Here is a 13,126-nt window from a genome sequence, read left to right on the forward strand (position 1 = left end):
AGTCTTGATCCTACTCTCTCCAGTGTCTTGTGGTTCACTCATCTGCAACACCTAACCTGAATCTGCCCAAGATGCCTTATATACCCAGCAAGCACCTCATGGACTAGACAATAAGATGGATGGGAGGGCGGGGAGGGAATCGAAGGGTGGAAAACAGTAATCCGGACCCAAACGGCAATGGTACCATAAAATTCTACTTCCTAAAAGACAGACCAAATGGCTGAACCTTCACTAGACCCTTACAGGAAACACCCACACCTGGCTTTTTATGTGAGTGCTAGGAATCAAACTTAGGTCTTCATGTTTAGGCAGTAAGCATTCTTAACTTACTGAATCATCTTCCCAGCCCCTCATAGTGTTTTATTTTATTTGTTAGTAATCTGCTTTTGTTTTCACTTGAAAACTAAATCCCATGCAGATAGAATATCTTTGTAGGCTCCCATAAGGGCAGCACGGGTAAGGAATTGAGGACACACCCCCTTCAGAAATAAAAGCTGGAGAAATATTGATGATTTTGTTGATGTCAGAGGAGATTTAACCCTGCATCAGTGTTTGGGCTCAGGTACCATGTCATACACATGTATGTTAAAGAGACCTAAGCAGAGGGAGGTGCATGTCTGTTCCAGTTTTGCATGTTTTTGAGCAAATGCTTCATGCCTCAGTCATAGCCACATTTAGAAAATGTTGATTTAGTACATGTATATATATATATATATTTTTTTTTTCTAATTCTTCAGTTCTGTAGCATTTAGTTATTTACTGTTTCTGTTTCATACACTTTAAGAAATGAATTTAGGTTATAGTGAAATGCCATTTCAGGATGGGACACTGAAATGTGGCTGACTGGTCTTTTGAGAGGTTTAAGTTTGTAAGACATTTTTTATTTTTATTTATTTGTGTGTGTGTGTATGTGTAAGAGAGAGAGAAAGAAAGAGGCAGATAGAGAATTAGCATGCCAGTGCCTTTGGCCAGTGCAAACAAACTCTAGATGCATGTGCTACCTTGTATATCTGGCTTATGTGGGTCCTTGGGAATTGAACCTGGGTTCTTTGGCTTTGCAGGCAAGTACTTTAACCACTAAGCCATCTCTTCAACCCAAGACTCAAACATCTGGTTTATGTTGGTCTTTGGGAGTCAAACTTGAGTTCTTTGGCTTTGCAGGCAAGTACCTGATCCTGTAAGCCATCTCTTCAGCCCAAGACTCATTTTTGGAGAGTGGATAGACCTGGGTAAACAGACTTTTTAGAGGCAGTTGCATATCCTCTTTCTAGGATGGAAATAGCAGTAGTGGCAGAAAAATGATTCAAACTATGTCACATAATGCAGAAATGCCAGCCTTAGCAGTTTCTGAAATACAAACTAAACATCAGCAAAGCTGGGTGTGGTGGTGCACACCTTTAATCCCAGCACTTGGGAGACAGAGGTAGGAGGATTTCCATGAGTTCAAGGCCACCATGAGACTGCACAGTGAATTCCAGGTCAGCCTGGACTAGAGTGAGACCATACCTTAAAAACAAAAACAAAAACAAAAACAAAAAAACCTAAAAAAAAATCAGCAAGATTACAAACGCCAAAAACTTGGGCATAACAATTTATACCATATTGACAGACTTTCATCTATAAAGGCAGCTGCATTTGATTAAATAGCTTCCCTCCTTGCCTTCCTTAGAATTGATACCTTGGTTTGCTGGGGCTTTAATATCTTTTTGTCTGCCTTGCTGGCCTTCGAGGGGTGTGTGGACCACCAACTGTGGGCAGATCTTTGGCTCCTCACAGAGGCAGTTCAAAGGTCTTTCCAGTTGGTCCTCCCAACTGAGAATACAATTGCCTCAGCTTTAGTCTTCCATGGCCCTGGCAGAGGTCAGTTTTCCTTCAAAACAGCTCCTTTGCTTTGGGGTGTTTGAAGGGGTAAGGTGAAAGGCTGTACCAGGAAGTCGAAGATACAGAAGGTAGATTTAGTTAAAAGGGGCAAGAAAGGTTTGTGTTGGGGGCTTCAGAGAGGATATGGTGAGGGTCAGGGAATAGGAGTGGGCCTGGAGAGTGCTAAGAGATAGAGAAACATAGAGCTCCTGTTTATGGCTGAAGTAGCTGTGTTACCCCAATAACAATACTAGGACTTAAGAATGCTAGGTTGCCTATGCCTGTGTAAGGCCACAGATTTTTTTAGTCATATATTTTGTTTTCTTATTTTATTGGCTTGAAATAGGATCTTATTCCAGAGTGACCTTGAAATTGCTTTGGTGACCAGACTAGCCTCCTACTTGTGATGATCCTCCTATCTCTGCCACATGTGTGCTTGGATTATAGGTATGTACCACCACATCTAATTTGGTCACTATCATTGATTCCCATCAAGAGATTACTTACTTCTCAATGCACATAGATGTCCATAATATGGTGTTGTAGTTAGCTCTTCAGACAACCATCCAACTAAACACAGGTTATGGGAGAAAGGGATTTATTTCAGGCTTGTAGATACAGGGGAAGTTCCATCAGTGGTGGACGAAGAAGGATCCCTTTCATAAATCCAAGCAGAGATAAATCAACAGCCAGTTCCACAAACAACCAGAGCTCAAATTGCTCTCTCTATACCTATGGGCTGGAATCAAGATCCATCTCAAACATACCTTAGGGCTGGACTCAGATCTGCCCCCAGTGACATGCCTCCTATAGCAGAGATCTTACTGCTAGGGGCTCAGGTAAACTACCACATTCAAACTACTGCAGTGGTACTCCTTCCCCTCTGCCCCCAAGTTATTGAACAGAAAGCCAGCAAGGAGGTTAGGATCTCCCTGTTTTCTCCTGCTCAGTTGGTATTGGGGAAACTCTTAGGATGGTAGTGGGGAGAGAAGCTTATCATTAATTGCATGGAGAGAAGGAAGTTTTAGGGTTCTGTGTCAAGTGTGTATGGTCATAATATGTTTTTTTACCAGTGAAATAGCTCTTGGGGTATGTGTGTGTGTGTGTGTGTGTGTGTGTGTGTGTGTGTGTGTGTAAGAAGGATGTTATCACATTCTGTGGAGGAGCGCATTTTGAATATATGACAGTAGATGCCACTTACTTGACAAAGCACTGGTTGCTCCATTGCATCTCCATGATCAAAACGGTCATTTCAAAACAGCCTTAAGTGAGTACTGGGAAAACTACTCAAGGGCTATTAGTTGCTTTCTTTGTTGCTTTGATCAAATACCTGACAAGAAGCAACTTAGAAGTGGGTTTATTTAGGGTTACAGTTCATCATGGCAGGGAAGTTATGGTAATCAGAACTGGAGGTGACAGGTCCCTTTTCATTCTCATTCAGGAAGCAGAGAGAGATGAATGCTAGTGCTCAGCCCCCTTTGGCCTTTGTTCTTTTTTTTTTTTTTTTAAAGTTTTTACTTTTATTTATTTATTAGAGACCAGGGGCTGGAAAATGGGCATGCCAGACCCTGTAGCCACTGTGTCAGTAAGAACTCCAGACACACGTGCCACCTTGTGCATCTGGCTAACATTGGACCTGCAGAATCGAACCTGGGTCCTTAGCTTTCGAGACATGCACCTTAACTGCTAAGCCATCTCTCCAGTCCCCCTTTCTCCTTTTTGTTCAGTCCAGGATCCACAGCCCTTGGTATGGTGCCATTCCCATTTAGGGTTTGTCTTACTTACATAGCATGGAAACCCCAAAGCAACTGCACCATTGAGAAGTCTCATCCCTTCCTGGCTGACGACCTTCCCCTAAGTCTTTGACTCAAAGGCAGCTACATCATCAAAAAGTTCACCTCAGTATAGGTGATGTCTCATAGAAGCTGTGTCTGTGAAGCACACTGCAGACATAAAGTCAGCTCAGCTGGCAGGAGTCTAAAGCACACTGCAGGATTTAGAGGCAGCTCAATCTGAGAGTCTCATCTCCAAGCCTGTTCTTCCTTTTATCTAGCCTTAGGACAGGCTCTTGTAACCCCTTCCCAATTTGGTGACTTCCTGAGTCTCTGGAACTTCCTTCTTTTCCCTATTAGGAAAGAGTGCTTCTAATTAACATAACCTCAGGGAGTGCATAATGCTGTTTTAGTGAGGCTATTATTGTTTATGTATTTGCAAGGGGAGAGAGAGAGAGAGTGTGTGTGTATGTGTGTGTATAAGTGAGGAAAGGGATAATGGGTCTGCCAGGGTTTTTTGCCACTGCAGATGAGTTCCAGATGCATGCGCCAGTTTGGGCATCTGAGTTTTTGTGGGTTCTGGGAAATCAAACGCAGGCCATAAGGCTTTACAAACAAGCACCTTTAACTGCTGAGCCATCTCCCCAGCCTTGTGTTGTCATTTTTAAGCAATTTCAGTTGTTAAATTCAAAGCAATTTGCTATGTCAGTTAAGAATGAGTCAATTAGCCTGGATTAAGTATTTATGATTCTACACTTGGTCTCAGTTGCCTCTTTGGTTATTGTGTCTCAATCTACAGAAGCATTCTAAGATCCCTAAAGGAACCTCGTTCTAGAGGATTAATAGGGTAGATTTTAATCATTATTACTTTTAAGTTATTTTATTCAAATATGCATAAACATAGATTTTGTATTCACATGGTAAACAATTATAAATTTAATTCAATTTATACATTAAACACACAAAAAAAGACTAAACTCAGTAAAATGCTTTTTGTGCCACATTGACTTGGTATGGTGAGCTAGTAATCAGATGTCCTGCATTGTAATAAGTATGCTCGTGTTAGGCCTGGTGCTAGAATGCTGTCACTGTGTGCCTGGGGTGACTCAGCTTTCTTTGTCTGCTGTGAAACCTCATTTCTGCAGCAAAGCAGGGCTGCATAGGCTTTTCCCTTGGTCATTGTGTATTTATCTGCCAAGGTGACTGCTTTTCTTTTTATGCTTATGCAATTAAGTATTTTCTAGCTGCCAGGGCAATCATGAATGTGTCAATTCTGTGGTAACACGTTTCTATGAAAAGATCATTTGGACTGTGTTTTTATTTTGTTTAGGAAATTATTGAAGACAGCACCCGAGCATTAGGAAACTATTAAAAAACAACAATGCCTCAGAGTTGAGAATAAGTCTATTGCTTTTCTGTGTGACAAATACTGTTATAAATCAACATGATCTGTTTGATTTTTTAAGTATATTTTTATTTATTTGCCAGGAGAGAGAGAATGGGCTGAACTCCAGACACATACACCATTTTGTGCCTCTGGCTTTATGTGGGTATTAGAGAATTGAACCCAGGCTATCAGGTTTTGCAAGCAAGTGCCTTAACTGCTGACTAATTTCTACAGCCCCTGTTTGATGTTTTTGTTTCTATTCCATTCATACTATTTATTATATAACTGTTATGGGCACAGTATGTCAGAAGAGGACATGTTTGTATGTTTCTAAAATGCCAGTTTATTTAACAATAATTAATACACAAGTACAGTAGTTACTATTTTCATTGCTGTGACCTGATACAAAGCAGCTTAAGGGAGAAGGTTTATTCTGGCTCACTATGCAGCTCATCATGTCCATGAAAGCACAGTAGTGAGAGCAGTGGTCCATTGCACAGAGATGGGGACTTCAGTGCTCAGATGTCTTTCTCCTTTTTTTATTTTTTTAAAAAAATTTTTTTGGTTCATTTTTTATTTATTTATTTGAGAGCGACAGACATAGAGAGAAAGACAGAGGGAGAGAGAGAGAATGGGCACGCCAGGGCTTCCAGCCTCTGCAAACGAACTCTAGATGCATGCGCCCCTTGTGCATCTGGCTAACGTGGGACCTGGGGAACCGAGCCTCGAACCGGGGTCCTTAGGCTTCACAGGCGAGCGCTTAACCGCTAAGCCATCTCTCCAGCCCTCTTTCTCCTTTTTGAAACAGAGTATGATGTAACTAAGGATTACCTTGAACTTTTGATTTTCCTACCTCTACCTTTTAGTATTACAGGCATGAATCACCCATCTTATGTGGTCCTGGGGATCAGATATAGTGTTAGGCAAGCACTATCATCTGAGCTATATTCTTAGACTCATTTTCTCCTATGTTATTCAGTCTAGGACTCCACTCCATGGATTGATGTCACTCACATTTGGAGTGGGTCTTTATCCCTGCAGCTCTTACAGATTCACCCAAAGATGTCCGTCTTAGGGAATGCCATATTGACCATGAAGGGTAACTCACAAGTTTACTAAGTAGTCCCAGTTTCTCTTGATAGCTGGCCATTGGTAATCACAGGTTCTTTTAGTCTAATCTTAATTACTAATACTGCTACTCAGATCACACTTTATACTGTGTGTGTGTGTGTGTGTGTGTGTGTGTGTGTGTATTGGGGATGGGAGTGGGTTCAGTGTTCAGAAAGGCCTTACTGGATGGAGGCCAAGACTAATAGCTGCATTGCCAGTGATTAGATTACTGAACCTGGCTGAATTGCTTCTTGTGGCTAGCAGACCTAAGCCACAGAGTTGAGCCAACTTGCAGATCACAGAACCATGGAGTGAGGCACAGGACCTGGTCTGGATTATTGAATGTATGGATGAGTAGATGGATAGATAGGCAGACCAACAGACAGATAACAACTCAGTTGGGCTACATTAAGTAGGAGGAACTGTGCTGAGCTGAAGCCCTGGGAACAGAGATGCAGGAGTTCTCTGCCTGCAAGTCTCTTGATACACAGTAACAGGTGAAAGGGGCCATTGCTATTGCAATATTAGGTGTCTTATTATGGGGTCCAAGTGAAGGTTTTGTACCCTTTATTGGTCTTTTGTGTTCGATAAGTTTTTGGGCTTGGTTTTTCCCATATGGTTTTAATATACCTGTGTGTTCATATGTTCTTGATCTTCTTTGATAAGTTTATAGGTGGTATCTTTTTACTTGTAGGAATAAGTTTTTTATCTTCTATACCTCATGGTTAGTGCTAGACAGGTAGTAGTATCAGTTCAACTGAGACATAGAGCCATCTTGCCTCTGCATTTGCATTCAAACTGGAACCAAATGCTGCTTGAAAAGTGGAGTCACTTTTGGCAAGGCTTGGCTTGAAAACCATTTTTTTTTTGACACAATATAGAGCAACTTAAATCAGGGCACAGCTTGATCTTATTATTATTATTATTATTTGGTTTTTCAAGGTAAGGTTTCACTCTAGTCCAGGCTGACCTGGAATTCACTCTGTATTCTCAGGGTGGCCTCAAACTCACGGTGATCCTCCTACCTCTGCTTCTTGAGTGCTGGGATTAAAGGCGTGCGCCACCACGCCCAGGCACAGCTTGATCTTCATAATAGCATAAAACTTTCCAGAAGAGATTTCTAGTTTTTCCCAGTACAAAAACTATACCTTACCTGTCACATGTGCTTCATTATGTTCTGTTTGTTTACCTCCCTTCCCAAAACTGTATTCACAGAATCACTCACAATTTGATATGGGGTATCTTTTGCAGGCAAAGTACTAACCTCAGTGCTGTCAGGAATGCTTTACTTACTAGGCTTCATTCTAAATATTTATCTTCTCTTTAAGTATGTGTTCAGGAGGTACAACATGTTGACAGAAAAGACGTAATTTACATTATAGGTTGAATTTCTCTAATCTGAAACCCAAGTGCTCCAGAATCTGAAACTTTGCTAGTGCCAACAAGTTACACTTCCAGGTGGAATAGGTTTAGAGAGAAAGCTATTTTTAAAAATATTTTATTTATTTATTTGAGAGAGAGAGAGAAGAGAGGGAGAGAGGAAGGGAGGATATGGGTGTGCCAGGGCCTCCAGACATTGCCTAAAACTCCAGACACATGTGCCACCTTGTGCATCTGGCTTATGTGGGTACTGGAGAACCGAATTCGAGTCCTTAGGCTTCACAGGCAAGTAAGTGCCTTAACTGCTAAGCCATCTCTCCAGCCCGAGAATTCTATGAATGCTGTGAATTATGATGATTTAAAGGTAAATGGCCTTTAAAGATCTTTAATTTTTTTTTTTTTTTGACTGGAGAGATGGCTTAGCAATTAAAAACACTTGCTTGGAAAGCTTGATGGCACTGGTTCTACTCCCAAGTAATTAAGCACTTACTTGCCTGTGCCAACAGGCTCTGGAACACATACTCATATTTTTTCCATGTCTCTCTCAAATAAGTAAATAAAAATATTGAAAATAAAATATTTTTGAGACACATTTTACTCTAGCCCAAACTCTGGCCTCAAACTCATAATCTTCTTACTCAGCAACCACACCCCACTGACATGCTGGCTAATTTTTTTTTAAATTTTTTTGCTCTTTTATTCAATCTGTATCAAAACATCTATTTTATATCAAAATATAGTCAACTATTCCAGTGTTATTCAGCTGATGGCTGGATAGTCAAAATAGACTGTCTGATTTATTATGTATATTTTTCATCTTGGGGGATTAACATTGATGGTTTTGCAATCTGAATAAGAAATGTTTTTCTTTACAGAAGGCTAGAGCATCTATCATACAGGTAAATTTTAAAATTTACTTATATATATTTTCCCACAGTATTCTCTGCAGAATGTTATAATAGTGCCAATAACATGTTTTATTATAGGATGCTGTAACACTTTGTTCCTACCCTTTCATCTTTGATGCCCAAGCGAAGACCAAAATGTTACAGACTGATGCTGAATTACAGATGCAGGTATCATATTTTTTAAATTATCTCCTCTTTTTACTGTTTTTCTCATTCTAGGCATTCCACTGTTATTAGAGAATGTATATGTGGGTGAAATTCCATTATAATTCTTAAAACAGTTATATTTTCAGTAGTTTTTACTGCTTGCTATTTGTTTTTTTTTTCTGAGTCAGGCTTCTTTTACTATTCAAAGAAATGGATTTCACTGTGACATTTTCATACATATATATCAGTATGCTTTGTTCTTTTACCGTTCCGTTACCTTCCTCTTGCTGGTTTCTTCCCTCCCCCATAATGAACCCTTATTCTTTTATGACACATATATTCCATTTACCTTCTTTTACCCTGCCCTCCATTGTATTCACTTTTCCTGGGGAGATGTGAGCAGAATGTCTGTTCACCCCAGATAGAGTGCTGATAGTTGGCTAAGGTAATGGTTATACTGAAATCCATCTTGATGAACTAACAGCTTACTGGGGCTACTTACAGGAATACTGATGAGGGCTTGTTTACAGAAGCACAGGTGACTCAAAGATAGCTGCATCACCAAAAGTTCATGGTGACAACTCAGGGAAGCTGTATCTCTGAAACATACTGAATAACCTGAAGAAAGTTTACTAGTTGAAGAGATTCCTCCCCTCACCTCCAGATGTTTATTGCTTCTGTAACCTTCCAGAGAGACCTTGTGACTTATAAGTTTCATGAACATTTTTATACCTATCAGTTATTTGCTTCATGATTCTCAGGAGCCTTCCTCCTCCTTTCAACAGGGACTGTTTGAATTCCCAGAAACTTGCTATACAACACCTCCTTTAGACCTCTTCTACTCTCATAGTCTCCTTTCTGCTTTCATGTTTTTAATATAAATGTTGATGTTTAAATTTGGATTCATATAGTATATAAAACAACTGTATTTGTTTTTCTGAGTCAGGCTTATTTTGCTTAGCATGATGATCTCTGTAAGCGTCTCAGAGGTCTCTCTGTTTCTGCCTCTTTCTCTCTTACCACTGACCATACTCTAATTTGGTAATTGAGATTTCAAAGAGAATGGTCTACTATCAATGCTAATTGACCAAGCCTTTTTGCACCTGAGCTGAGAGGAAAAACAACTTTCTCCCAGCAACAGGAAACTCCAATCGATCCTCCTCCCACATACCCATGTGGCACAATGTGAGCATCTTCCTCCTTTCCTTCATTTCCCCAGGATTTAAAAATCGCTCCTCCCATTAGGAGGTTATAAATTTCCTTCCACCTTCCTCTTCCACTCGTTAGGTATCCCCTTCCCTCATTCTCTGACTCTCTCAATGGCATTAACTAAACCTTGAGCCCAAGAAACTATCTCAGAGTCTTCTCTTGTGAACCCCAAATCTGATAATCTTCACTTTCATCCATTTTCCTATGAATGTCATAGTTTATTTTTGACAGCTGAATCAAACTCCATTGTGTATATGTATTACATTATTTTCACCCGTTCACCTGTTGATGGACATCTAGGCTGGTTCCATATCTTGGCTATTGTGAATGGTATGCTAAATCTTTCTGTGGTGTAATTGTTATAGTCCACATGAGAGAATTACAGACCGCTACACTTTAAGCTAATTGAGGGTCCTTTTTATTAAGCTAGCGACCAAGAGGGGCTAATGCCAGAAAGAACTCTCAGCCCCAAAGTTCAGGGATATAGCATTTATAAAGACAAAACCCACAAAAAATCATGGCATCATTGTCAGATGTAGGTTAGTGTAACCTTGAAAAAGCCATTATTTTGATTATGCACCTGCAGTTATTTTGGTTATCCATCCTGTTGTTACCTTGGGTTTATACATCTGTGCTATGGTCAGGGTCATGGAAAGCCCTGAATGTGCTGCAGTGCAGACGTCGCTGTCCAGGGGAGTTAGAAGCTAAAACATACCCGAGCAGGCACAAAATGTAGTCAGGGCATACTTAGGACAAGGTGGCATTACCTTAGCTGTTGCATAATTGGAATCTTTCAGATATCTACCAAAAGTTGTGTGGCTAGATAATATTGTTGCAGATTTTGAGAACTATGGAGCCTTTCTTGGCTCTGGGTAGGCTTAGCTTGCTGGGAGTTAGAATGGGCAATACAACTCCCCACGCCTGTGGCTCTCAAGTTCTTTGTGTCTAGGTCATGTGCAGTGGTAAAAGAGGACAGACAAAAGGCATGCAAAGAAGAGTATGCGGACAAGATTTATAGAGATAAAACAAAGCTCTCCACAGAGAAAGCATGACTCAAAAAGAGCTGTTCACTGGCATTTGGGACTTCAGTAGTTTTATAAGTTTGCTCTGAGTTATAACTTATGGAAATCAGGCATCGAACAGGTGCAGATATATTTAAGCACATTCGAAGGTCATTGATTGGTGAAGCAGTAAGGTGAGCTCAAGGGGAGCCCATGAAGACTCTAAGGAAGCTCAGAAATCAGGCATAGAAAGAACAATGGTCAAAGGCTGGTAGTTACCTGATGGTCTGATGAAGCAGTAGCCACCATATTGATGAGTAAGAGTTTTCTTAGAATTTCAACCCCTGGATTGGAACTGCCTTATCATTGTATTAGGGCATCAGGACATATCAATGGGTATTTCTCCTTGAGGGCTGGTGACTCTGATGAAGCTGTCTACATTGTGAGCTGCCTGGCTCCTAATATCTATCCTTCCCCTCTTTTGAAAGGAAGCCCTAACTGCCATTAAGGTAAGGAAGTGACAAATTCTGACTTTTAAAATTGTTTTTATTTATTTATTTGCAAGGAGAGAGAGGGAGAGAAGAAGAGAGAGAATGGGTTCCCCAGGGCCTTTTGCCACTGCAAAGGAGCTCTAGACACAGGCACCACTTTGTGTATCTGGCTTTACATGGTGTTGCAGTCAGCTTTACATTGCTGGGATGAACTTCCAAACCAGGCACAGTTATGGGAGAAAGGGGTTTTATTTGAAGCTTACAGATCCAGGGGAAGTTCCATAATGGCAGAAGAAGCTGATCCCTTTCACAGGTTCATGCAAAGAGAAATATTACCACTAGCACTGGATTATCAAAATATATATAATATAAATATATATAAATAACAATAATATAATATAAATAATAATATATAAATAATATATAATATAAATGTATATATACATACATATATACACACATATATATACATATATATACATGTATGTGTGTGTGTGTGTGTGTGTGTGTATACATACACACACACACACACACACACATATATATATGCAGGGTGTGATGACCTTCATAGGCTACTGTAGCCACTGGAAGATAAGACAGTGGTTTGCATAGAGACCCAAAGGTTTTGGATAAGCCAGGACTGTGCAGACTACCATGGAGCACTGTTGGCTCAGAATGAAAGTCTTCCCTGGCTTTTTAGCCAAGATAGAGGGGTAAAATTATAAAATCCAGAGACTATTGGTCACTGGTTATGATATTGGACTTGAACTGCAGGCGTCTGATGTTTTCATGCTGGTTATTGAATTTGCATTGGTCTAGTCTCTCCTTGTTATGCCTTACAGAAGATAAAATGTTTACTCTGTACCTTTATATATAAAGATATAATTCTAAATCTCAGATGAGACTTGGCACTTTGGAACTGTCTTAAGTTGGTAAAGACTATGGCACCTTTGAAGTTGGATTGAATAAGATTTACAATGTGAAATGGTATGGTGGTTTGCTTCAGGTGTCCCCCATAAACTTTTATACACACACACACAAACACACACATATACTTACACATACATACACACACCACATCTCAGCAGCATCTTCTGGAGCCGGGTGCATTTCATAACCCGTTCCATGCATTTTTCATGCTTCTGGAACCAATGCCAGCTGTGTACCACACAGCCATATTGTTAGTTCAGGAATGAGATGAACTGTGACCTTGAAGAGCAAGTTCCTTCCTTTTGATACCTCCTTTCAATAGTTTTCATTTCTACCATTCAGTCTTTCCTCAGGCATCTTTTCCATTGTTTCACTGTTAAGTAGTTGGGCCATTTTCTTTCTACATGCTAATGAATGTGACAATAGCAGCTTCAGCAACCAGTCTTAGTGCCCCTAATTTTGAATTTGCTTGAGTTTTTCCAACTTTAAATCTTCTTGGTTTCATTTATTTAGACAAGCCCATCAGTTCATTACAGATTTAACCTTGATCAAACTTTCTGGGCATGAGCAGCAGAACACAGCCAGCCCTTATGCCAGTAGGTTCCAACAAAGTTCTCTACAGTCTTTCCTTACACTTAGAGGGTTCATAAGCAAAGCCTCCAAATACAATTCTCTCTGAACTTAAAAATTTCAAATTCTTACCATAATAGTCCATAAAACTTGGTTTACTTCTCTGGAATGCATCTTTAGTTGCAAGCACCAAGTTCATGCCCATTCCACCAAAACAAAAGTTCCAATAGACCAAAATCCACATGGGCAGATTCATTATGCAGACACCCTACTGTCTGGTACAAATTCTGTTATAGTCAATTTCACATAGCTGGGATGAACCTCCAGATCATACACAGTTTATAGGAGGAATGGGATTTAT

The 13,126-nt window shown here is 40.1% G+C and overlaps 1 protein-coding gene across 3 annotated transcripts in view; it reads left to right on the top strand.

Moving 5' to 3' along the window:
- Herc3 (HECT and RLD domain containing E3 ubiquitin protein ligase 3) overlaps positions 1–13,126 on the top strand; it is a 161,431-nt gene that overhangs the window by 85,729 nt on the left and 62,576 nt on the right. For all 3 annotated transcript variants that reach the window (XM_004665418.2, XM_045143073.1, XM_045143074.1), the window contains 2 exons: positions 8,385–8,408; positions 8,496–8,585. In XM_004665418.2, the coding sequence (XP_004665475.1) occupies positions 8,385–8,408; positions 8,496–8,585 (114 nt within the window). The remainder of the gene's footprint in view (positions 1–8,384; positions 8,409–8,495; positions 8,586–13,126) is intronic.

This window comes from Jaculus jaculus, chromosome 2 (assembly GCF_020740685.1).
Source record: "Jaculus jaculus isolate mJacJac1 chromosome 2, mJacJac1.mat.Y.cur, whole genome shotgun sequence".
Classification (NCBI taxonomy): Eukaryota; Metazoa; Chordata; class Mammalia; order Rodentia; family Dipodidae; genus Jaculus; species Jaculus jaculus.